Raw genomic sequence first — 22654 nt, forward strand, 5'->3', positions numbered from 1 at the left:
TGTGGGCACGGCCCTTCTGCAGCCTCTTGACCACGGCGCCGCCCCCTCCCGCCCCCGACCACAGCACCCTGGATGGTCACCACATCACTCACCCGTCAGGCCGGCCCTAACCATTCAACTCAAACCAGAAGGAAACTACTGGAAGTCTGAAGGCATGAAATGCTAAAGGAAATATATTTTGGAAGCATTTAAAAAAACAATTAATGTGAGGGTTTGATCGAATCAGTCCGACTTTACACAGCACTCTGGTCCCCCAGCTGGATGGCCTCTCCATTTGCTCCAGCCCCAAGTCAGACCTGGCCTGTGGTATTACAGAGTTTTCCTTGATTTTTCTCTTCCTATTTTGAGCATAGCATTGCAGTTCAATCAACTGTTTTCCCTTGTAACTTTCAGTAGTTTTTTCTCCTAAGAAGTGTGTCCAAAGCCCTCATCGGTGCCATTCAGGACTGAGGATTTTCCTGTTCATGTAACAAAGACTTTCCACCTTAGACTGTCAGATGGTTCTTTGGTACAGTCTCCCACTCTTTGGACAGGCTGTGGTCTGAAATTGACATCAGTCTGCAAACCGGCTCCTGGGCTTTGGAGCTAAGGCTGCCTTGTGCGTCAGGTAATCCAATTGAGTTCTTACATGCCCACGTCCCCACAGATTCCCATTCATCCTGCTGCTAAAAGCTGACTGCTTCAACTGGAGAGTGAACTGTCAAAAAAAAAAGAAGAAAAAAAAAAGAAAGAGGGAAGCGTAAACAACATGCAGCAGCCATGACGTTGCCATCAACTCCAACCCAGGAGGTGCTAGGCTGGGTGTGCAAGCGAGAGAAGTGACCTTATTGTTTACTTGCTTAGCCACTTGCCAGACCACTCAGTGCTTAGTTACGAAGCATAAACAAAGCAGCAAAAAGAAAGAAATCAAAAAACAAACCAACCCTGCACTTCACTGGGAAGTTTTTGGCTATGAAGACTTAGGCAACGCATTTCAGGGTAAGATATCTGAGATTTTGGAGTATTTTGGATGCAGCATCTGGCCAGCTGTTGCAGGTAGTTTCTTGTACATTTCTCTTCATATCATTATTGATTAAATGATAATTAGGAGGCTTCCTGGCTTAGTACAGTAGTATTTAATAGCTACCCCCTGGTTTTTGGAATAAAGATAATTTCTTTTCTCCCAGACCATTAGCTGCTTAGATTGTGCAGGATGGTTGCTTGTATTAAAAACAGTAATTTTGGATGGCCAGATTTTACTCAGCTCCTATTGACTTCAACAGAAGTTGGAAACATCCATCCCAGTGTTGAATCTGGACATGAATATTTAAAATGAAGGAAGAGAACTTGCTGGATGATTGTTGTTCTTTTGGTATTGATAATTCTGAATATTTTTGCTTTTGTATGACAACTTAAAAAGCTCCGTAAAATCATTTAAAATTACATTTACTGTTCTCAGGACTCAAATAAGTGATTGTAGAGCATACGTCACACTTGATGGGATACTCCATCATCACTGTTCATGGACTTGTAATGCACAATAATTTTTTTTAAATCATTGTACTATAGACCTGAGAAATGGAGGATATGTTTTCTAGTGATTAGAGCAGAAAGATAGGTCACCAGAACTCCCAATTTCTGTTTCTAGATCTGCTGCTGTCTCACTTCTTGGCCTTGGGCAAGTCACTTCACCGCTCTGTGCCTCAGTTTCCCCATCTGTAAAATAAGGCTAATCCTTATTTTAAAGGAAGTTGTAAGGTATATCTAATAGGTGTAAAACAACTAGCTCTTAACTCTTATAGCTAAAGATCTCAAAGTACAGAACTAAAGACAGCAAATCTCAAATGGAAATACCAAGGCATGAAGGCTTTTCCAAGGTCACAGAGCTGATGGCAAAGCCAGGAATATAATCTTTGTCTCCTGACTGTTAGTCCAGCATGCTGTCTAGGGGATGACACCGCCTCATTGCAAAGAATTCTGCTGATGAAGATGCTCGTAAAAGATAGTAGCCTAGAGGGAAGAGAGAGAGATCTTTCGATGCATAAAAATCTCCATATGTAAGGACAGGGAGCAGATCTCTGAAGGGTTAATCTTCATTAGATTGTGCATTAGAATGCATTAGAATGTGGATTTAACTGTAGGCCATCAGCTAAATAGCTTGCTTCAAAGGTACATCTGCTCTTTATGGGAGATGTATGGAAAATAAAACAATGACAGGAGCCAGTTCTTAGTAGACAGACATTCTGAGAGGACTTTGGAATTAATGCCATTTCCTCTTTACTTAGGTGTTGGATTTGGGCCAAAGGGGAGGTGGAAGGAAGAGAACATGTGAGTTCTGGATCAGATACAGCACCAATTGCTTTGAAATGCAGCCCACCAAAGGTGTTTTTAGAAGCTTCTGTTGAAATAACTCAATTTGCAAAATGATTGAATGGAGCGCCAGATTCTAACCTGGGATTCGTATGCCGGGCTCATTGAAGTGAATCGGGAGACAGAATTTTGCTCTAGGAACCTGATTCCATTTTCCCATTGACAACCATGAGAGTTCTGGGTGCTCTGCACCTCTGAGGAAAGTGCGTAAGGGTATGCCTACATTGCATGTGAATATGTGATTGCAGCATGGGTCAGCATAACTATGCTAATTTTAATCCAGTTTGCCTGGGTAACAGTGACAGCAAAGACATGGTGGCACTGGGTGTACTCAGACTACCCATCTGAATATCAGCCCAGCAGGGATGCTGGTTATGGATTTGGATAGCTAGCCCATGCAGATGCCTATGCCACACGTTTTCATTCCCATTGTTTCTTGTGCTAGCTAAACTAAAGCACCTGCTCGTGCTGCAATCCCCCTTTCACTCACAATGTAAAATACCTTTTAGGTCCTATGACAGCTTCTTTGAAATATCTTTACAATTCACTGGAGCCAGGTTCTCAGCTGTCAAAAATCAGTGTAGCTCTGTTGACTCTGGTGTAGCTATATCGATTTATACTAGTTAGATTCCTGGGCCCCTGATATGGAATCTGAGCACCACAAGTCATAAGACTAGAGATGGGTAGTACTCAGGTCAGGTCACGATTCAGATTTATCCTCTCTATCAAAGACAGGACTTAGAAATAGCTGGTGTTTGGGCCCAGACCTGTAAAATACCACTGTGTTTTTTCCAGCAACGGAATTTGGCCCTTAACAAAAACAAAATGTTGTTTCCCCTCTGTGCGGTATGGTTTGGAATAGATTAGTTAGTTCTTCTGTTGACAAAGGAGATTCCTGTTCCATTCATTCCTTTCCTAAAAGGTAAGTATGTTAGTGAAAGGACACAAAAGGGCACATAATAAAAGTTATTACTATCACATAATAAAGGTTGTATAATTTCAGCCATCATTTCCATGGCATAATCCTGTTCATAAAATGTCACGTTTCATTACCCATGCCAGCCTACTACTGAACAAGATTCCTCCATAAATGTTTACAGCTTTAGCTCTATATGTCCAGTTTATTGGAATATCTCTTTAGAAGTATTTGAGACATTTGGTTAAATTATGGAGGCACCAGTCATAGTAAAGATAAAACTGAGTTTTGTACTACAGAGATCCAACCTTTTTGTTGTGCATGAAAAATACAGCATATGCTCCCCAAAATTACAATTCTAATTGTACAATTAACCACTGAGTACAGAATTAATAATTAGAGTGTAAATTAATTTTAAAACAAGACTTTACAAAAATTTAGACTTGTCAGACTTTTTATTTTGTATGGCATTATCTTAATAATGGAACACACACTCTGCCAACTTTCCATATAGCTAACTCATTGAACTCTTGGTACGTAGGTTACATTTGAAGTGATTAGGTTATATTTAAGTAAGTTAATATTGATTGTTGTATCTAATTGTTATGCTTATATTCCCATATAAAAACTGTGTTAAAATGGAATTACAGATGACAGTACATATCAGAAATTTAAGGTAGATACATACCAGGAATTGTCCCAGAACAAAAGTTGTATATACACAGGAAATTCAGTGTTAAGGTTAAACTTACTGAAGACGCCAAAGTATGGAAATGCACAACTAGAGCATCCAAACCACCTTAAGTCTACTCTCTGTTCACCATAATGCAATAATCACATAATTATGTCTAAGGGATTAATTCTACTCTCAAAGAGTGGGTGCTCTAATTTAGGGAGGGTATAATTTAGGGAGGGTATTTTTTAATATATAAAAAAGAAATTGAATGTCTGCTTCAAGTACAAAACTTAACTCTGGTCAGAACTGGCACCTCCCTAATATAGGACATAGAGAGGGTCAGGTCAACAGCTCAGATCACTTCTAAGTGGGACCACTGTAACATGAGAAATAACTCACCCAATCATTACCTTTTCTTTAGAGTTAATTTGCATGTTACAGTTCTATAGGTTGTAACGAGTCAGTAGCGTGAGACTTTTCTTCTTTCGTATGGAAATAGCAACGTTGACAGGTTAATAGAAAGGTTTGAAATCCATTTGAGGACTTCAGGAAATTCAGAGTGCCCACCCCTTTGTGATACCTCCTGGAAATGAAAGATGTTCACAATGTGTTAGAGGATCTGGAGGTCTCCACATTCACACTGTGGTGAACCCTTGATTCTCCAGTTGCGCATCATGTGTGCATATCTTCCTTGTAACAGTCTAATACGGTTGATGGTCATCCAGTGCCTTTGGCAGAGCAACAAACCAGGCAGTTAGATGATGGGACTGAACTTGAATATGAGACTGAACAAATGTGTCAAGAGGTCTCGTGGGTAGATGAGTTGATCCCAACTGCCACTGCTCCTTAAAGGTCCCATAGTTGCATGGTAGCTTGTACAGCAGTGATTTAAAGACTCTGGTGGCACTGCTGCACATGAAGCAGCAAGACCATTGCAGCCTTGTGCAGAAAGAGGCTTCAGCATCCTTTGAAGCTGTCTCTTCTGAGAGTGTAAACTTTGAAACAAAAGCAGACTTGATTGTTTCCTTGGCCAGCTCTATTTCTGATACCCTGATTTAAGTCCTAAGCAAACACCTGTCACCTCCATCAGCTGCCCCACCTCCAGATCCAGATCCAGAAATGTTCTTGTAAATTATAAGCATTTCATTTTTATATGTATAAATTTGAATTGACTAATTTTTATACTTGCAAAAATTGTGCATATTCAAATTTATCAATATGTCTCAAACCTATACACGTAATGTGGAGGCATCGGTGGTGACATCAGCATTATGGCTGAGTCCAGACTTCCGTTCTTGCCCCGTTTTCTACCCCCTCTAGCTTTGAATTGGAGTATTTGATTTGTCTGCACAAGGAGGTGTTTGAGATTGGCTGGAAGGATTTTCTCTGAGAATTTGAAAGTCTCAGCATTAGATTTTTTTTGTACTTAATAAAATATTTTTGTGTTTTAATTTTTTCCCCAGTCTTCTATGAATGTTCAGCCCCAATGGTGGGTTTTCTGAGCTCCCTGTACAGAGATGGCTGTTTACAAAATCAGCATGGGCTTTTTCTCATACACAAGGCATTTCACAGGAAAGAATGAGGCGTGTTTAGCAAATGTGGCTCAATTAACACCTTTTGACCAGTGTAGCTGAGGGGTGTGACATTATAAAAGTCTTCTGGGATCAGAGAATGAGAGAGGCAAAGCAGCGGGGAAGTGGTAGGAACTAGATCAGAGAAGCAAGTAGTGTAGGAAGGAGAGGCGAAGGTGAGACTAGAGAGGGGAGGCAGGGAGGTTGCAGGGAGGGAAGTGTGCTGTTGCTCTGAAACCCAGGGCATTTGTTTATGTGTCTAAATATGGGTGTAGGAGCCCATGTCTGGGCAACTGGATTTGAGAAGTTTGCCCTTAAATGTTTAAAATAACATTTTAAAGTTTACATTTATACAGCCCCTTCCTTCCCAAAGTGCGTCCACAGATCCGCTCTGAGATACAGCCACCCATTGGTCTAAGTCCTTATAGAGGCAGGCTGGATGAAATCCTGGCCCAAGCAAAGTCAGTGGGAATTTTGCGATTGGCTTAAAGGAAGCCGGGATGTCTCCCCATAACTGTAATATCTGAGTACGTAACAGGAAGCACCGTGAGACCTTTCACAGAATTAGCCTTTTTAAAGTTTCATCTCCCCATGCATGTTTACCACCTGATCTGCTCCAGGAAGGATAAAGGCTGATTTGACTGTATGGCAACCTGTGGCTGTAGAGTGGTGGTGTCGCAGACCCACTGCTTACACTAGTAAGCTGCCTCTCTGACAATCACATCCTTCAAAGGCAGTAAAATCAGTCCATCAGCATAAAGATTGGAGTTGGTGTCCGTCACTGCCTTAGAGAAGATCTCCCCACGTTCCTTTCTTGCTACCTTCTTGGTGTTTGGTTCTGCTTGGACTTGGGCTCTCAGAACCTTATAGGATGGTGTAAATTCTTCTTCCAAAATGCTGTCCTTGGGCCCAATCCTGCTTCCACTGACATTAGTTGGAGTTTCACCACTGATCAAACAGGGTCCCCTATATTGGATCCCTTGATTCTGTCCATTTATCTACAGTGGGTGCTTATAGTTCCTTGATGCCATGCCCTGACTGCAGCCGTGCTTGAAAAAACATGCCATGGCAGACAATGCAAAGGTGACCCAAAGATTGTTGTGGCTCATAGCTGAGAAGTTTAGGACCCTATTATTGAAAGGGGTAGATGGGAAGGCCAGAAACATCATAGCTAAAGAAGATTGGACCTGGCCTGGCCTGGCCTGGCCTGCTGGTGAGTAGCATTGTAGATACGTCCTCAGTTGTGGCGCCATAGTCAGCTGCCTCCTTAGCCTGTATCTAGGGCTGTGCCTGCAAATGAGTGATGGAATTATCCTTCATCAAAAGAGGTGATGGTCAAAAGAAACTTCCTGTTTAGTTTGGATAGGCACCAAAAAGTTCACCTGCTTCTTCTTTTCAGTTTAGTGCCTGAATTAAACCGGTTATCAATATTGTTGTAGATCAATTGCGTGTCCACCCAGGGCTTTGCACTATGTAACTAAATTGATTAAAACAGGCCACTCTACCTTGAATGGGTCCTTAGATGATGTGCTAGCTACTTATGCAAAACAATCTGTTCCACCTTGCATTTAGCTGTGACACTGGGAGTACCTTTCCCTGACCTGTGTGTGGCTGGAAAGCTTGTCTCTCTCACAGTGCTTAATTTGTAATGAAAGAGGTGCTGGGGCTCAAGCATTTTTTTACATTCATAACTGATGCAGCAAGCGGCCCCAGAGGTGCCAGGGCTATGAACTGCCAAGCCTATAGGTTACATACAACACTGCATGTGAGAAACCCCTGTTAGTTAAACCGGTGGAACTTCTGTGTTTAGACAAGGCAATAATCTTACCTGTTGCCATTACTGGAGGTGGTGTCTCAGATCTTTCACAGCTGTAGAGGATGGAGTGATGAAGCAGGGCGGGAGACTGGAGGCCCAGTTGGAGGAAAGGCAAAGCACTCTTAATGAACGGCTCCTTGGCAATGAAAGTTGGGAGATGGCTTGGAGCAGGCAGAGCCCCCTGCCAGATCACAAAGGGCTGAATTATAGCCTGGGATGGATTCTTTAATTTTTTCCCACCATTTATGCACAAAGCATTTGTCTCATTATTCGCCTTCTCCTGGTTACTGATCTTTTTCAGGCTGCTCAAATAACTTGATGGGCCAAATTCATCCCTGGCACAAGCCCTAGGAAGTGACAGCAAGGAAACATTTGACTCAGTGAGTCCCACTCCTCCCCTACCACCTTGCCAAGGTCTGACTGAGTCCTGTGGTTTCGCTTTCATCTGCCTTTTACCATATTATCAAAGACATGGATGAAGGAGTGTCTTTATTATATAGAAACTGATTTCACAGCTGAACCACATCCCCAGTGAAGTCCCCCTGATAGGCTTTTATGAAAAATGCCTCTCCCTTAGTTAGGATTCTAAATGTCCCAATTCTCTAGGGTTTTTAAATCCACCTAGCTGTGTCTGCCAAATTTCACTAGCCTGGGAATCATAATTTTCAACTATTTCCTCTGTGATGTGGTGAATAAAACAGCAAAAATGAAGGAGAAGGCTGACAAAAGTCAGCTTGTTTCCTTACATGCCACTGAATCACATTGCCAAATCTAATCAAACCAAATGGCACGTAAAGTGACCCTGGCGTATGAAATGAGCAATGGTTGATTGATATTAAGTGTCATATTCAGCTACAAAGCTGTAGTTCATTATCCTTTGTCATTAATTCTATTACCTTCATTGACCCCAAATCTCATGAATGTTCACAGGGAGATGTCTGCATGGGAGAAGACACCAAGAGGCCAAAATATGAAATATTTCAAAATAAAAGGGAATACAATAAACACATGGGTACTGGAGGAAGGACCTTTGAGATCTGTTCTCATTGTGCTACTGAGAGCTACACAAACATATTAGACTCAGTTCTTTTCTGGGTTAACATCACTGATCTCAGGGGATTACACAACGGGTGAATCTGTGCTATGGGGATTTGGATGAGGAGGGTGCTTCAAATTGATTTTTGCAGGCTGAGAACCGTACATTTGGAGGTGCTTCTCTCTCAGGTGAAGGAGCTGAGTCCCACTTCCATTGAAGGCAATGGAAGATTTTTCTCTGACTGCAGTGGCAGCAGGATTAGGCGCTAAAGGTCCCTTGTTACTTTTCACAGGACTCAGGGATGTTAACGTCAGTATCCTGGCCAAGTTCCCACTTGGGTGATTACATTCCATTGACCTACATTCCCCCTGGAGGCTCAGTTTTACTCTTCTTCACTTCTTGTTGTGTGGTGTCACTGTGAGTTGTTAGATCCTGCACAGTTGTTGTTACCTTTGTCTGCCTTTCCTCTTAACCTAGCCAGTGTGTCTTATCACTTGTGTGATGCCAAATAAAGAGTGAAACCCCTTGGGGCACAGATCATGTCTTGTATTAATCTGAAGGACCAGGCACATGTGTGGCACTACAATGAGAATATCTCCCTTTTACTCCCCCTGCTTTATATAAAAATCCCAGGTTGGCTGGAAAAAGACAAAATATGTACATTCCTGAGAATGGGGACAGTTTTGTTTTTGTTTCCAACATGGTATAGAAATATGACTTCTCGCCGACAATGAAAGTAAAAAAATCAAAGGTACACTCCATAAATAAATGGCGCTTGGTTGTGTGTTTAAAAATCAATTGCTAATTTGCTTTTAAAGTAACACTGCTTCAGTGTTGACTCTGCAGTGAAAAAGAGCATTAATGCAACAATTTATTACCCTTTAAAGTGACTGATGTTCCTGCCCATGCAACCTAATTACTTTTCTCTTGAGAACTTTGCACATCAGTGGTAGCAGAATGTATTTAACTTGCGCTTAACATCGATCTGGGACACGTGCCTGACCCCCTCCACAGAAACATCCCTTATGAAGGTTAAGCAGATATGGTGTAACTCCACTTGCTTCAGTGGCATGGGACGCCACCCAGGGCGGCCTTTACCCTCCATGTTTGTTTACTAAGCCATTTAAGCTAGTTAGAAGCATCTATCCTGAAATAACTTGGCAAAAGTGTTTCCATCTAATATGGCTACTACAGCTTTTTTAGGGGGGAAGCTGCATGGTGGATTAACCCTATGTGGGGGGGACATCATGACCCTAGCATTGGGAATTTGAACTAGCACAGGAGTCCCAGTACGACAGGGTTAAGTGAAATGCTACCCCACAACGTATTACTAAGAGAGAATGGAGATGGCTTAGATTAAGAAGATTTTGTCTGTCTTTTCTAATTAAGGTTAGGCTCTTAAGAAGCTTTACTGTCCCTTGAAGCCACATGGACTAAAATTAGTATTTTGGGTCCCATCTGAAATGCCGACAAGTTGGTTTAGAAAATTATGGAGGAGAGCGCTGAGGGCTCAGTTCACTTCCACTGTTGTGGCTTCTGGTTTGGAAGATAGAGAGTCCAGGCAGAGCCCCATGTAGCAGAGTGAAAATAATGCAGAACTCCAAAGCTTACACACACCAACCTGCTGAAGGCTGCATTATAAAGAAGAAGCTGGCTGAGGAACAGCTGTCAGATTTACCAAACTCTTGTCAGTGCAGAAAGCAAGCAGTGGTGATAATTGGGCTATACTCAGGGGTGTCTCAAAGGGGCAGAGTGAACACAAAGCTGTAGTCCCATCGCTGACTCCAACACATCTACTCTGTGGATGGCAAGGATTGCTGGATACAGACAGTAGCAAATCCATCCCCTCCGCCCGTCCCCAGAATGCCCCTGTCCCGCCACTACCCATGCAATACAAAGTCTTTACACACACACACCACACAATTACCCTGTGGAACTCAGGGCCATGAGTGATTATTGAGAACAAGAGCTTGGCAGGATTAAAAAATGGGATGAGACATTTATCAGCCTGAATCCAATCTTACTTCCACCGGTGTGAATCTGGAGTGACTCCACTGAAGTCAGTAGCAGTATAAAATTGGGGTCAGTGAGAGAAGAATATAAGTTATCATGCTTCAGGACACAAGTCAGCCTCTAACGGCCTGGGGTTAGGAAGAAACTGCCTTGTGAAATTGTCCACTGTGGGGTCACTTACACTTTCCTCTTAAGAATCTGATGTAGCCCACTGGCGAGACAGGTCATCAGACTAGAGGTGCCACCAACCTTTGCTAGTATGGCAATTCTTGTATTTAACTCACCTAGGACAATGTACTGGGAGTCCCATGGAATCATGCTCAGTGGCATGCAGAAGGCATGTACAGTCTGCAAAACTTGCTCTCGTAGCTGCGCATGCAATATTAACATATCACTCTTATGCAGGCAAAGTCTATGCACCTAGAGACAATCTGTGAAAACAAAGCTAACAGTTCCAGACTATCTGAATACCAGACCATCAGCAGCATTTTCCCAGTCGGCAAAACAATGCCATGTACCCATATCATGAGACACAAAGCTAGTGTGCGATCATATCCTACTTCTAACTTGTATGTAGGGGCATAATACTCTGTCCTTTACGCTAAAACATCAGCTGGTAATGTCATAACCAACAATCACACTTAATACACTGAACATGAGTATGAATGGCAGAATCTTCCATAAAGAAATTTTTGTTTTATAGGGTTCAGGTGTGCACGTGAATTGGATGTTAAGGTTGGTGTCAGAAGGCAAAAGGGTCTGATTCTGGTCTCATCTACATTGGTAAAAATCAGGAGTAACTTTACAGAAGTCAATAGAGTTACACAAGGGTAAAACCGGAATCAGTGAAACTAGAATCAGGCCTAAAAATTCTCATGTCTGTACAGTTCATATGTTCACTTAAAAATAGGTAGACATGAAAAGTCACATTAAACATTTTAAGAGCAACCTTTAATTCTTCCTTCCTTGTAATCTTGCTATGTAATACAATTGTCTAACAATTTATCTGATATTTATGATATGCTATAAGACATAACTTACATAAGGAAAATGAATAAATCCAGTATTGGTCATAATTTTAGCAGATGTATATATGCATTGTATAGAGTATATGTATCTAGCAGAAGATGTACTATAAGAAGAGCCGTCTTAGTTACATACCAATATTAGATAAACAACAGAGTTCTTTGTGTAATATCAAAATAATTTCAATGTTAGTGTTCTGCAATAGACCTTGAATTGTATTTCAACAGAGTACATGTATGCTATAGACTTCCATGTGTGGTTTGGTGTGAGGCAGTTATAATTACTATGGATTTATTTGCACTTTATCAGTTGTAATTTTTGTTGTAAGCCTTTTTAACAGACTGTGTATAACCTCTGAACTGAAATGCTATGACTCTTGGTAGCTCTATGTTAAGAATCAGAGGTAAGGTGGTGATTAGAATGTTTAATGTGAATTTTTGTATGTCTGCTTGTTTCTAAGAGAAAGTCTGAGCTGGAAGGTTATTAAAAACTTCAGGGTATATTCAAAGGTGAATCTCAATTTAAATGATTATAAAGGTACCTAACCTAATGTAACTCACACCTTCTTTTGGCCCCATAAAATGGAAGTTAGACTCTCTTAGACTAACCTTTGCTTATCAATGTAACTTATCCTCTGTTACACTTCAGCTCTGAATTTGGCCCACTGACAAGTGAGTCTGCACCGGTTTAACTTACATGTTGGGAGGGCCAAAGAAGAAGTGTATAGCAGGGATACAAGGAAAAGTAATTCCCAGAAAGAGATAAGGAGGAGTGGATTATTGAAGGCCACTCCCTATTTGTTAAGCAGCTTCTGGAAGGAAGATAGGCTGTGTGTGACTAAGAGCTGTGGAATAAACCGCGTGTGAGGTATATACTGAATGAAGCTGGGCTTCATAGGGGAGATAATTCAGTGTAATCATCTAGGGTTGCTACAACCTAGTATATAAATGACAGTCTAGCCTGTGCTGAAGGGTGCTACAAAATGATACCTACATGTATTAACAACTGTAGAAAAAAAACCACCCTACATGTATGTATATTGTTTAAGGAATAGTATGTGCTCAGTATATAATTAGAGACTACGTGGTAATGATGCCTATGTACAAGGCCAGAGTTAAGGTTTGAGTGACTGTCCACAGGTATTCTACTGCTGGCACACATGCACCCTATGTGCGTGAGCTCAGATTCTTTGGAATACTGATGAGATTCATGGTACCGATTGACTTGATGGCAACTGACCTCCCAGAGTCACCATTGATAGCCCCAGCTAAGAAACTCCTAGCCCCAGTGGCTTCTGTATCAGCCACTTCAGTTGCTAGGCAGGATACACCAGGAGTTTCTAGAACTCATGAGAGAATAGCGTCACCTATGGAATGGATTGACTGTTTCTCCTTCTGCACATCCACACAAAGTGTAGAGATGTCACCCACATATTTATCACACTCTCCTTACAATGAGCCAAGTTACTCTAACAGGAGTCTAGAAGGCACTCCTCTGGGGGGGTGGGAGGGACGGGACGGCGGGAGCCTGCTGACAAGCCCCCCCTCTTGGTGTCCTCCATGGCTGCTGTGACCTTAACCCTATTGGATGCAATCATGGCCATTCTGGTCCCCTTAGGGCTTGCCATCCAGCAGATAGACTTAATTGATTGCTGCTACCTCCAAAGCCAATCTCCTTTGCCTCTTTGACCACCTCAGAAAGGACAATTGTTCCACCACACTTCTCAACATCAGGAATTAGAGCAAGAAGGTCTGCAAGGCACAGATATCCAGCCTGCTCCAATGGTGATATTGTCATCACAATGGTGATATTGTCATTGATGAGGCTGTCAAGACAAGCATTCCAACTCAGCCAGATAACTGCTGGATCTCCCAGGAATTCCCCAGTGGATGACCAATACCCTGGAAATCCCAGTAGAGAAAGTGCAAGAGAAATCACACAAATTCGTGGACACCCTGCACCCCTCAGTGCCTGGTAGACTGTCAAGGCCATTCAATATTAGAGCCAGTGAGTGACCTATGGCAGATCCCAACATCAGTAGCACCCACTTCAAAGAAGGCGGATAGCTGCTACCAAGTCCTCTTGAAGGAGCTTGAGTACTTCTATAATCACCCCACAGCTGGATCCTGGGTTGGCTGCTGCTGTCCACTAGAAGTCTAAGCAACAGGGACCAACCAAAATGACACTACGGGATAAGGACCTGAAGAATAAGGCCTATTCCTCAGCCAGCTTACAGATGTGCACTGTCGGTGGGCCTCCTCAAACCGGCCCGGTCGCTGCGGCCCTTCCTCGGGTCCTGACCCCAGAGGAGGCCACAGCGCCTTCTTGCAGGGGAAAAGTTTGCTCTCCAATAGTCTATCACCCGGCCTCAGCAGGGCGGGCGAGCGAGCCGTGAACGGCTCTAGCCCCTAGGCAGGGCGAGTACGCCAACAGTTAGTTGCTCTGGCCCTTAGGCAGGGCGAGTACGCCAACAGTTAGTTGCTCTAGCCCCTAGGCAGGGCGAGTACGCCAACAGTTAGTTGCTCTGGCCCTTAGGCAGGGCGAGCCAGCAGTGGTTCTGCTCTGGGGAGCAGAAGGGAGGATGAGGTTCTCCCGGAGTGGCTAGGAAAACGGGGGGGGGGGGGGGTAAGGGAGACGCAGGCCCACCCATCTCCACTGCGTCCCAGCCCAGGGCCCTAACAGTGGCAAAGGCATTGCCACGGAGCTGGCAGGGCTCCTGCCGTAACACGCCGACAGAGTTGCCCCAACTCAGCCACTGTCTATGACTGCCCCTGGGCTACTTCCTCCCCGTATCCCCCGTACCTGCTTCCTCAGGGTCGCTGGGGCCCGCCGTCCGGGGTAGGCCTGCCAGTCCCTCCTTGTCCGGCAGCAGCAATGCAGGGAGCTCGTCTGCAAGGGGCAGTTCCTGTAGGTCACTGGGTTCCGGGAAGGGTGCGGCCTCAGGCAGCTCGTCCAAGTCTGGTCCCGATTCTGGGGGCTCGGCGGCCGGCAGTTCCTCCAGGTCCCTTCCGGCCTCAGGGGGGTGCTACCCACCCAGGGTGCGCCGGGGGCTCGGTCCAGTCCCGGGGTTCGGGTGCCTTGGTCTGGTCCCATGGTTCAGGGATCTCAGCCCAGTCCCTCTGGCCGGGTTGTATGGTCCAGCTACGAGACGGCCCTACCCAGTCTCTAGGCCCGGTTTGGTTCGGTGTTGGTCAGAGTCTCAGCTCCAGCCTAGGTCTCAGCTGGCGGGGCAGCACGTCTGCCTCCGGTGGCGGTCTGCTCCTCACTGAGCTCTGGGACCTGTCTCTTATACAGCGGGTGCCTTGAGAGGCTCTGTCCCGCTTTGGCCGATTGGGAAGCTCCGGCGGACCTATCATGGCCCAGCTTTTGGGTTGCAGGGCAGATTGGCCTGCCGGCCCCTTCACAGTCCGGCTGTTTGGTTGTTGGCCAGGCTGCTCTGTGGGGCTATCCCCTGTCCATCCCGGTCACTGTGGCCCTTCCTCGGGTCCTGACCCCGGAGGAGGCCACAGCGCCTTCTTACATGCACATTGAACTACCAACCGCTCCTGGCTAAATGTGACTTCCTGAACAGGGACAGAGCATCACAGTTTGTCAGGAGAGTGCCACAGAAGCACAGAGAAGAATTTAAGTCCCTGGTGGAAGAAGGGCAGTTGGTGGCTCTCAACTAACTCCAAGCCATCCTCACTGCCTCGGACCTGGCAGCTTGCTCCATGGCTACCTTGATTACTATGTGCAGCATCTCTTGGATGCAGTCATCCGGTATTCAGAAGGAAGGCCAAATGACCATCCATGACCTTGGCTGTGACCTTTTCAATTCATGAGGCCCTGCGTACCTGAAAGGATCATGCACCACCTTACAGTCTTTGGGGGTGTACACTTCTCCCACCGGTACAGGCCTCAGAAATACCCCAAGAAGAGGCAATCTTCCTCCTATTACTGTGGTCATCAGAGATCATCAGAGCCTCCAAGTAAGAGTTAGAGATTCCAGAGGAGAACCTCAGTCTCTTCCGCCACCACCATCCACCCTGCATCAACCTCGCCCCAGCAGGTTTGACAGCATGGCTGAGAGCTGCACAAAACCACAGGATCTCTTTTCCCCTTACCTTCCATTTAGGAACTGAATGTTTTATTTTTGGGAGGCCTGGAAACATTAACCTCAGACCACTGGGTTATGGAAATTGTGGACATGGGGTACTCTAAGCTGTTCCAGTCCCTCCCTATCCACCTTTCCTGCATTGCTGCCCACACTGTTAGGAACTCCAGTACCCTAGCAGACCAGCTCGGCCAACAACACTCAGGCAATCATGAGTGGTTGATCAAAGACTCAGTTTTACAAAGCATCTTTCGTCAATGGGGATGTCCAAGGATACATGTTTGCCACAGACCAGGACAAAAAATACGAGGTGTTCTGCGCCAGAGGGGGATCCAGCCCAGGCTGTCTATTAGATGCTTTCCTCATCCCCTGGGCACCGGGACTCACGTATGCTTACCCACCCATTCCATTGATACCAAGCATCCTGAGGGGGCTCAGACACAGCTCTGATGATAATGATAGTTCCTGCATGGCCCAGGCAGTTTTGATACTTGAACCTGATCAGCCTGTCTCCTGTGCCTCTGCTCATATTGCTGACTCAGGCTGACATGGTCCTGCAAACTCACAGCCAGGGTGCTGCTGTAGGCGTCACATCTTGAAGAGTCAGGGTTATTGGCATTTCCTGTTGCTTTAGCTCCTCATGCACATACTTGACAGTGGGTTGTTTTTTTTAATTACTGTAAGAAGTATAAAGCACCAGTGATTTTATAAAGATGTAATAGGAAACTGAGTAACCACAAGTAGTAGCTTGTATGTGTGTACACGAAATCTGTGTGTCCGGCAGTGCCCTGGATGCCACGGAGCCCAGCACACCTGCTGATACTAACTCATGCAGCTGAGACAGTGAGACTGATATAGGTGCTATGTATGAGTCAACATCTCCCCACATCTCCACCTCTGGAACACAGCGCCCTCTCTTGGTGACAGACAGCAGTTAAGGTTAAGATGTATACATTTAAAAGCAAGGGGAAGACAAGAGAAGCAGCTGTTCAGATAAATACCTGATGAAATTAATGTAACTATGTGACAGACAAGAGTTGTTCTGAGCACGCCATAGATTGAATACATACATACATACCAAATGGTGGGCTCTAAATCACCTGTTACCACTCAAGAAAGAGATCTTGGAGTCATTGGATAGTTCTCTGAAAACGTTCGCTCAGTGCTCAGCGGCAGTCAAAAAAGCTACCAGAATGTTAGGAAACATTGGGAAAGGGGTAGATAATAAGACAGAAAATATCATCATGCCACTTTAGAAATCCATGGTACACCCACACCTTGAATTCTGCATGCAGTTCTGGTCACCCCATCTCAAAAAAGATAAATTAGAATTGGAAAAGGCACAGAGAAGGGCAACAAAAATGATTAAGGGTATGGAACAGCTTTTGTGTGAGGAGAGATTAAAAAGAATGGGACTTTTCAGCTTGGAGAAGAGACGACTGAGTGGGGATATGATAGAGATCTATAAAATTGTGACTGGTGTGGAAAAAGTGAATAGAAAAATGTTATTTATCCCTTCATAGAACATAAGATCCAGGGGTCATGCAATGAAATGAATAGGCAGCAGGTTTAAAACAAACAAAAGGAAGTACTTCGTCACACAATGCACAGTCAACCTGTGGAACTCCTTGCCAGGGGATGTTGTGAAGGCCAAAAGTTTAACTGGGTTCAAAAAAGAACTAGATCAGTTCATGGAGGATATGTCCATCAATAGCTATTAGCCAGGATGGTGAGGGATGCAATCCCATGTCCTGAGTGTCCTTAGCCTCTGATTGCCAGAGGCTTAGAGTGGATGATGAGGGACGGATCACTGATGATTGCCTGTTCTGTTCATTCCCTCTGAAGCACCATCTGGCACTGGCCACTGTCAGAAGACAGGATACTGGGCTAGCTGGACCACTGGTCTGACCCAGTATGACTGTTCTTATGTTCAACTCTCCTTCACCAGGAAGGAATCCAGGTATTTCTTTAATCTATGATCCATATAGATAGCCAGATATTATGCTCTTTCTTATGCAAAAGAGCATGGGAGGATTTTAAATGTCAGACATTTAGTAGGACATCTTGTCTCATGGTATCTCTCCCTTCTCCAGCTCTTTCTCTGTCTCAGATGCTCCCTCCTCCACCAGTCCACCGTCTCCCTTGGGAAAATCACAGCGGCAATGCTTTGTTCAGCCACGCCTCCTGCTTAGAAAGTGTAGGTCACCGAATCAGGCAGCAGAAACAATGCTGTGTGATTCAGGTGACCACTCATGCAAACCCGAATAACGAATCATAATACCAGCCACTTTCACAAAGAAGCTGGTAGATGGAAATCATTTGCCCCAAACAATCTGGTGACTCATTACACATGCTACCTATGGTCTAAGAAATCAGGTTCATGAATGGTTTGCTGCCCTGAAAAGGGGATAAATGTATAACGAATGGGATTTGTTCTGACCAATTCAGTCAGATCTGGCTGTCTGGTTTCTATTGTAGCAAGGATGAGCAGCTCCTGTGTGACTCTGGCTGAGGTCCTGCAACTGAAGGGAACCCCTCTGGAGGAGGAAGAGATATGGGCACTCTTACATATGACGACAGAGCATCTTCTCCAGGACCTGCCCAAAGGTGAGTGCTGGTGATGTTTTGGTAGCTCTCCATCTACCTGCCTACACTGGCCACCCTGGAACCTTTGCATCATTCTGAAGGACTGTAGAGTTACTCATGGGATTCCCCATTTCAGAGACAGAGAGCAGTGATGGGAACAGCAGGATCCTTCCAAACAGACTGAGAAATTTTTAAATGAAACAACTATCTCTGTGTAATCTACTGGGACAGTAGGCAGACCCCACTACAAGCAGGGAGCTCATTACAAGATAGTGGCCTTGATTTTTTCCCCCAAGTCCCAAATTGCTGCTCTGAGGCACTCCATCTGCCCAGTGTCCCACAGGTATTTTTTATGATGGAATTGCCTGTGACAGCACGTGACTGGACTTGATGCCCTAGGAAGTCTCTTCCAGTCCTGTGTTTCCAGAACAGGGTACGGTTCCCCATGCAAAGCTGAAAGAGCTGGCACACCTTGCTACAATGACACAAGGCCCTGTGTGTGTAACTAACGTTTCTGTGTTGGCAGTGAGGGGAGACGAGACAAATCCAGGTGGCTACGTTTGGCTAATGGGAGGCTTTTATTTTTCTTGGTGATAAACAGATGGCCTTAGAATGGCAAGGGAACTCACAGCGAAGGAGAAGGGGCAGCAGTAGAGGTCTAGGTTCGTGCAGGGCTGAGTATTCTATCACTAGCATTTTAGGTATTGGTCAGGCCAAGCGAATGCGGCATTTTGAGGCGCTATTAACCCTCTTGAATGTTTCTGGTTTTAACCAAAATGATAAAAGTTCTAAACAAACAGGCATCCCTAGAAACAATAATCACTTTCTAGTACAGTGCAAGGGAGAGGGAAAGGAGATGGGGACAGGGTTCATTGATTATTATTATTTTAAGGGCCTTTAACATTTTAAGTAAAGAAATGACCTAGCTGTTACAAACATCAAAACTTGCCTCTGGTACTGAGTCCATAGATGCTTTGGCTGTGTGACCCCCTGTGGCTGTATGGCTCCTCAGCCTTTCCTTCCTTCTCCTCAGTTAAAGGTCACTATGTCTGGGATGAACAAGCCATTTTTCAGATGTAAATTGAAGACGGTTCATCTTTTTTGTCAAAAAGCCAAAAGACAGAGGCCTGTGATTCACTCCCTAGCTTTTATCCTTTAGCGACCCTAGTTCCGTCTACATGGGCGAGGCTGGAGGGAATGGCTTAGTAGCCCGATTCTCCTGTTTCTATTATGTACATGCCCAGGAGCCACAAATACAAATACTACCAGAGTCAACTCAGTCCTTATTCTTTCTAATGGAAATAAACTGAGCTGAGTCTGTGTGGGTTTTTTGGATAAAGCCCTGTCTTGTATTTATGGACATTTGAACCCATCCATTTTTGTGTGTCTGGCCAAAATCACATGGACGGCCGGACACACACACATACCGTTTTGCAGCGTGCTGTGTATGAGTTGGATCCACTCCAGTTTCATGCCAGAGGGGGCTACACTTCAGCAGACCTCAGCATTGACCTCACAGGGAGCTGTTGGGCTCTCCATGCTCTGAAAATCTGGCCGCTTAGTTAGATGCCTAAATATGGATTTGGGAGTCTAACTTTCCATTGTAACGTGCTTTCAGATCCTTTGGGTTGAAATATACAATGTATATAAAGCAGAGAGAAGGCTAAATCAGAAAACCTGAATATGAATGTCCCTAGAGTAGCAGGTATTTGGATCCAAGTGTTTGGTTTGACCCATTTTATGGGACAGAGGTGAAACTTGGATGCAGATAAAAACTTCCCCAAAGTTCCTGTGGGGTGGTTTGGATCTGTTTCCGTTTAAAAAATACAATAGTGTCTGATAGTAATTGGTCAACAACTGTAGGGTCACTGTTGTAAGATGCAGGGTTACATGCAGAGCTGGTTGACTGTGGAGAGACAGCATGGAGCAGAAAGTGAAATGGCAGAGCGCAGTATCATGGTGAAATTCAATGGGAGCTGGGTGCGTATCTCGATTAGGCCCTTTGAAAATGCCTGTCTGAGGGCTGGTCTACACTACACAGTTAGACTGGCATAAAGCAGCTTACGTTAATCTAAATATGTCCGTGTGCACCCTGCATACAACAGCCTCCCTCCATGTAAGTGCTTTACACCAACATAATAATTCCACCTCCACGAGAGGCTTACATTGGGGTAGTTAGGGCGAGGCAGTGTCTGTGTAGACGCTGTGTCCCTTACATTGGCTGTTGGCTGTCTCGGATAGCTTCCCCCACCCCCAGCTGGGAGCTGGGGCAAGAAGCCTGGGCAGCCCCCTTAACTACTCCCCGTGGGAAGAGGGGGGGCGCGAGAAACTGGGGCAGCTGTACACTACTCCACGGGGCGAAAAGCCCTGGCCAGCTTCCCTCATGCCCAGTGGGGAAGGGGGATTGGAGGGGGCGGGGCAGCCTGCCAGGAGCCTATGGGGCAGTTGGGTTCCCGGCAGGGAGCTGCCAGTGGAGTTGAGAGACCGGGTTTTCGGCTCTCCACACTGCCCCTCTCGGGTCGGTGGAAGGGCTCCTGGTGAGGACATGCATCACCACGCCAAGGAGGGTTGTGTGAACATGAACCACTGCACTAATTACTGCAGTGGCTGGAAGTCGACCTAATATAGATCGACTTGCATTTCTAGTGTAGACATACCCTGAGTGTATTAATGCTTTACTATTAGATGAGCTGTACTTGACAGGTAGTCTCATGTGCTTTGACCCAGAAGGCCTATTAAGAATCACAAATTAAATATCTTGGCAGAGTTCAGACAGTATGCATGTGTGACTGACGTGATTTTCCTCTCACGTGCACTGGTGTAAATCAGGAATAACTCCACTGAAGTCAGTATAGGTGTAAAAGTGGTGTACATGAGAGGAGAATCAGATCTCTGAGCATCCATGTGACAAAATCAACCCTTGCATAAGTGGGCACAATCCTAGTGGCTTCAGTTTAGTTCTCCTGGGCAGGCCACTGGTGGATTTGTCCCCATCAGTTCATTCTCCTAGCACAGTGAATTGAACAATATTAACCCTGCTTTCCCGCTGGTCCGGTTTTTCAGACCCACTAATCCATGTGATTTGCCCATGGTCAATGGTACTTTCAGCCGGAGGAAGTTTGTCTTTCCAGGACAACGTATCTCACCCAGAGGCTGCCCCTTTCAGGGCACCAGAACTGCTCCATGGACAGAGTAAAAACAAGCATGCTGGACTGATGAAGGTGAGGGTTTTTTAACAGCCTGACGGTACCTTGGAGTTGGTTAGGCGAAATATCCAAATGTGTCCGTACAACAGCCCCAGCATCCAATATCAGACTCCCTACCCCTCATGACAGCAGTGAGCAAACCCAAGTTAGGCTGTCGTGAGGGCTGCGAAAAGGGTTTTCATGGAACCTAGAACGCCCTGAAACCAAGGTGACTTTGAGGTTCTTCTGCAACCTCAAACAGCATCCCACAGGTCCACAAGTCTGGTGGAAATGGACCAGTGTAATTTGTACCGGCCACCTCCTCCCACACAAGAAGCGACTCCCCCCACCTCCAGCCACCCCACACTCATTATGAAGGGAACATTTACAAAAAAGATTTGTATCTAATAACGTCATTTTAATGTTAGATACCATGGGAGGATAGTGCTCCGTCGGTTCACACATGGAGGGCCCTTCCATGCCTATCTCACTTCTCCCTGCCGGATGGGTAGCCTACCCCTCACACTCTCTCTGCCACAGAGGATCTCCTGCCATTCTGGGGTGTGTAGAGAGAGCAGGAGGACTGATGGATGGGCTAGCTCGTTGTGGGTCAGAGGCTGTAGGACTGTGCTCAAGAGGGGGTTCCAGAGGCAGCCACTGGCTTCGCTGGATCTGTGTTGTCAAGGAGCTGGACAGCGCTGTGTGGGGCCAGGAGCCATTATGTGGGGGCATTGGGCTTCTCCATCCTTCCATGGCGAGGAGGGATCCCCGGAGTAAAGCTTGCGAGGAACCATCTATCTTATCGTCAACTCTCACTGCCAGATCAGTGACTGTAGAAAACCTGGCTACCTGAAAGCAGCTTGTCTGTATAAACACGAGACAGGAACGTGCTCAGCTTCTGAACAGATTTTGCTTAATAACTGTTCCATGTTTCCCCTGCAAAACATGTGTCTCTGGCAGATCTGCTCTGCTGGGGTGACTTGCAAACCGAGCTCCAGCCCTCTAAAACTGGTGGGGCTAACAGACCTTTTAATAGACATCTTTGCCGGGGGTGTTCTTGTGGCAGCTGGCTGGCCAATGGAGTCCCAGTCATTAATAAACAGGGATAACGTCCGGGCTGCAGACAAGAGAAGAAAGCTCCTCAGGACGCTAGACTTGCAGGAAATGGCCATGGCAGAGCTGAGACAAAGGACACACAACAATAGGAACCAGATCTCTGCTATGCAAGGACAGGAAGAGAGGTGTATGGACCCTCTTTCTCCTGTGCAAGCGGTAGGGCAGGTTTGCTCCCTGGTGTGTGGGGACCTAGCTCCTAAGACAGGAATACACCCTAGATCTTGTCCTAGCTGATGCGATGATGCGGGACGCTGACAGGGCAGTGCTCCAG

At 45.4% G+C, this 22654-nt stretch overlaps 1 protein-coding gene across 1 annotated transcript in view; it reads left to right on the plus strand.

Annotated features, from left to right (window-relative positions):
• The first annotated feature begins 911 nt into the window (after positions 1-911).
• The window catches only part of FRMPD2 (FERM and PDZ domain containing 2), a 65448-nt gene continuing 43705 nt past the window's right edge, over positions 912-22654 (plus strand). Inside the window, exons 1-3 of the mRNA XM_067534486.1 lie at positions 912-978; positions 17975-18103; positions 21146-21303. Coding sequence (XP_067390587.1) covers positions 17980-18103; positions 21146-21303 — 282 coding nt within the window. The 5' untranslated portion in view covers positions 912-978; positions 17975-17979. The remainder of the gene's footprint in view (positions 979-17974; positions 18104-21145; positions 21304-22654) is intronic.

The sequence above is a fragment of the Emydura macquarii genome, unplaced genomic scaffold, assembly GCF_026122565.2.
Source record: "Emydura macquarii macquarii isolate MOO-44397 ecotype Brisbane River unplaced genomic scaffold, CSIRO-AGI_Emac_v2 contig_67, whole genome shotgun sequence".
In the NCBI taxonomy this organism is placed as follows: Eukaryota; Metazoa; Chordata; order Testudines; family Chelidae; genus Emydura; species Emydura macquarii.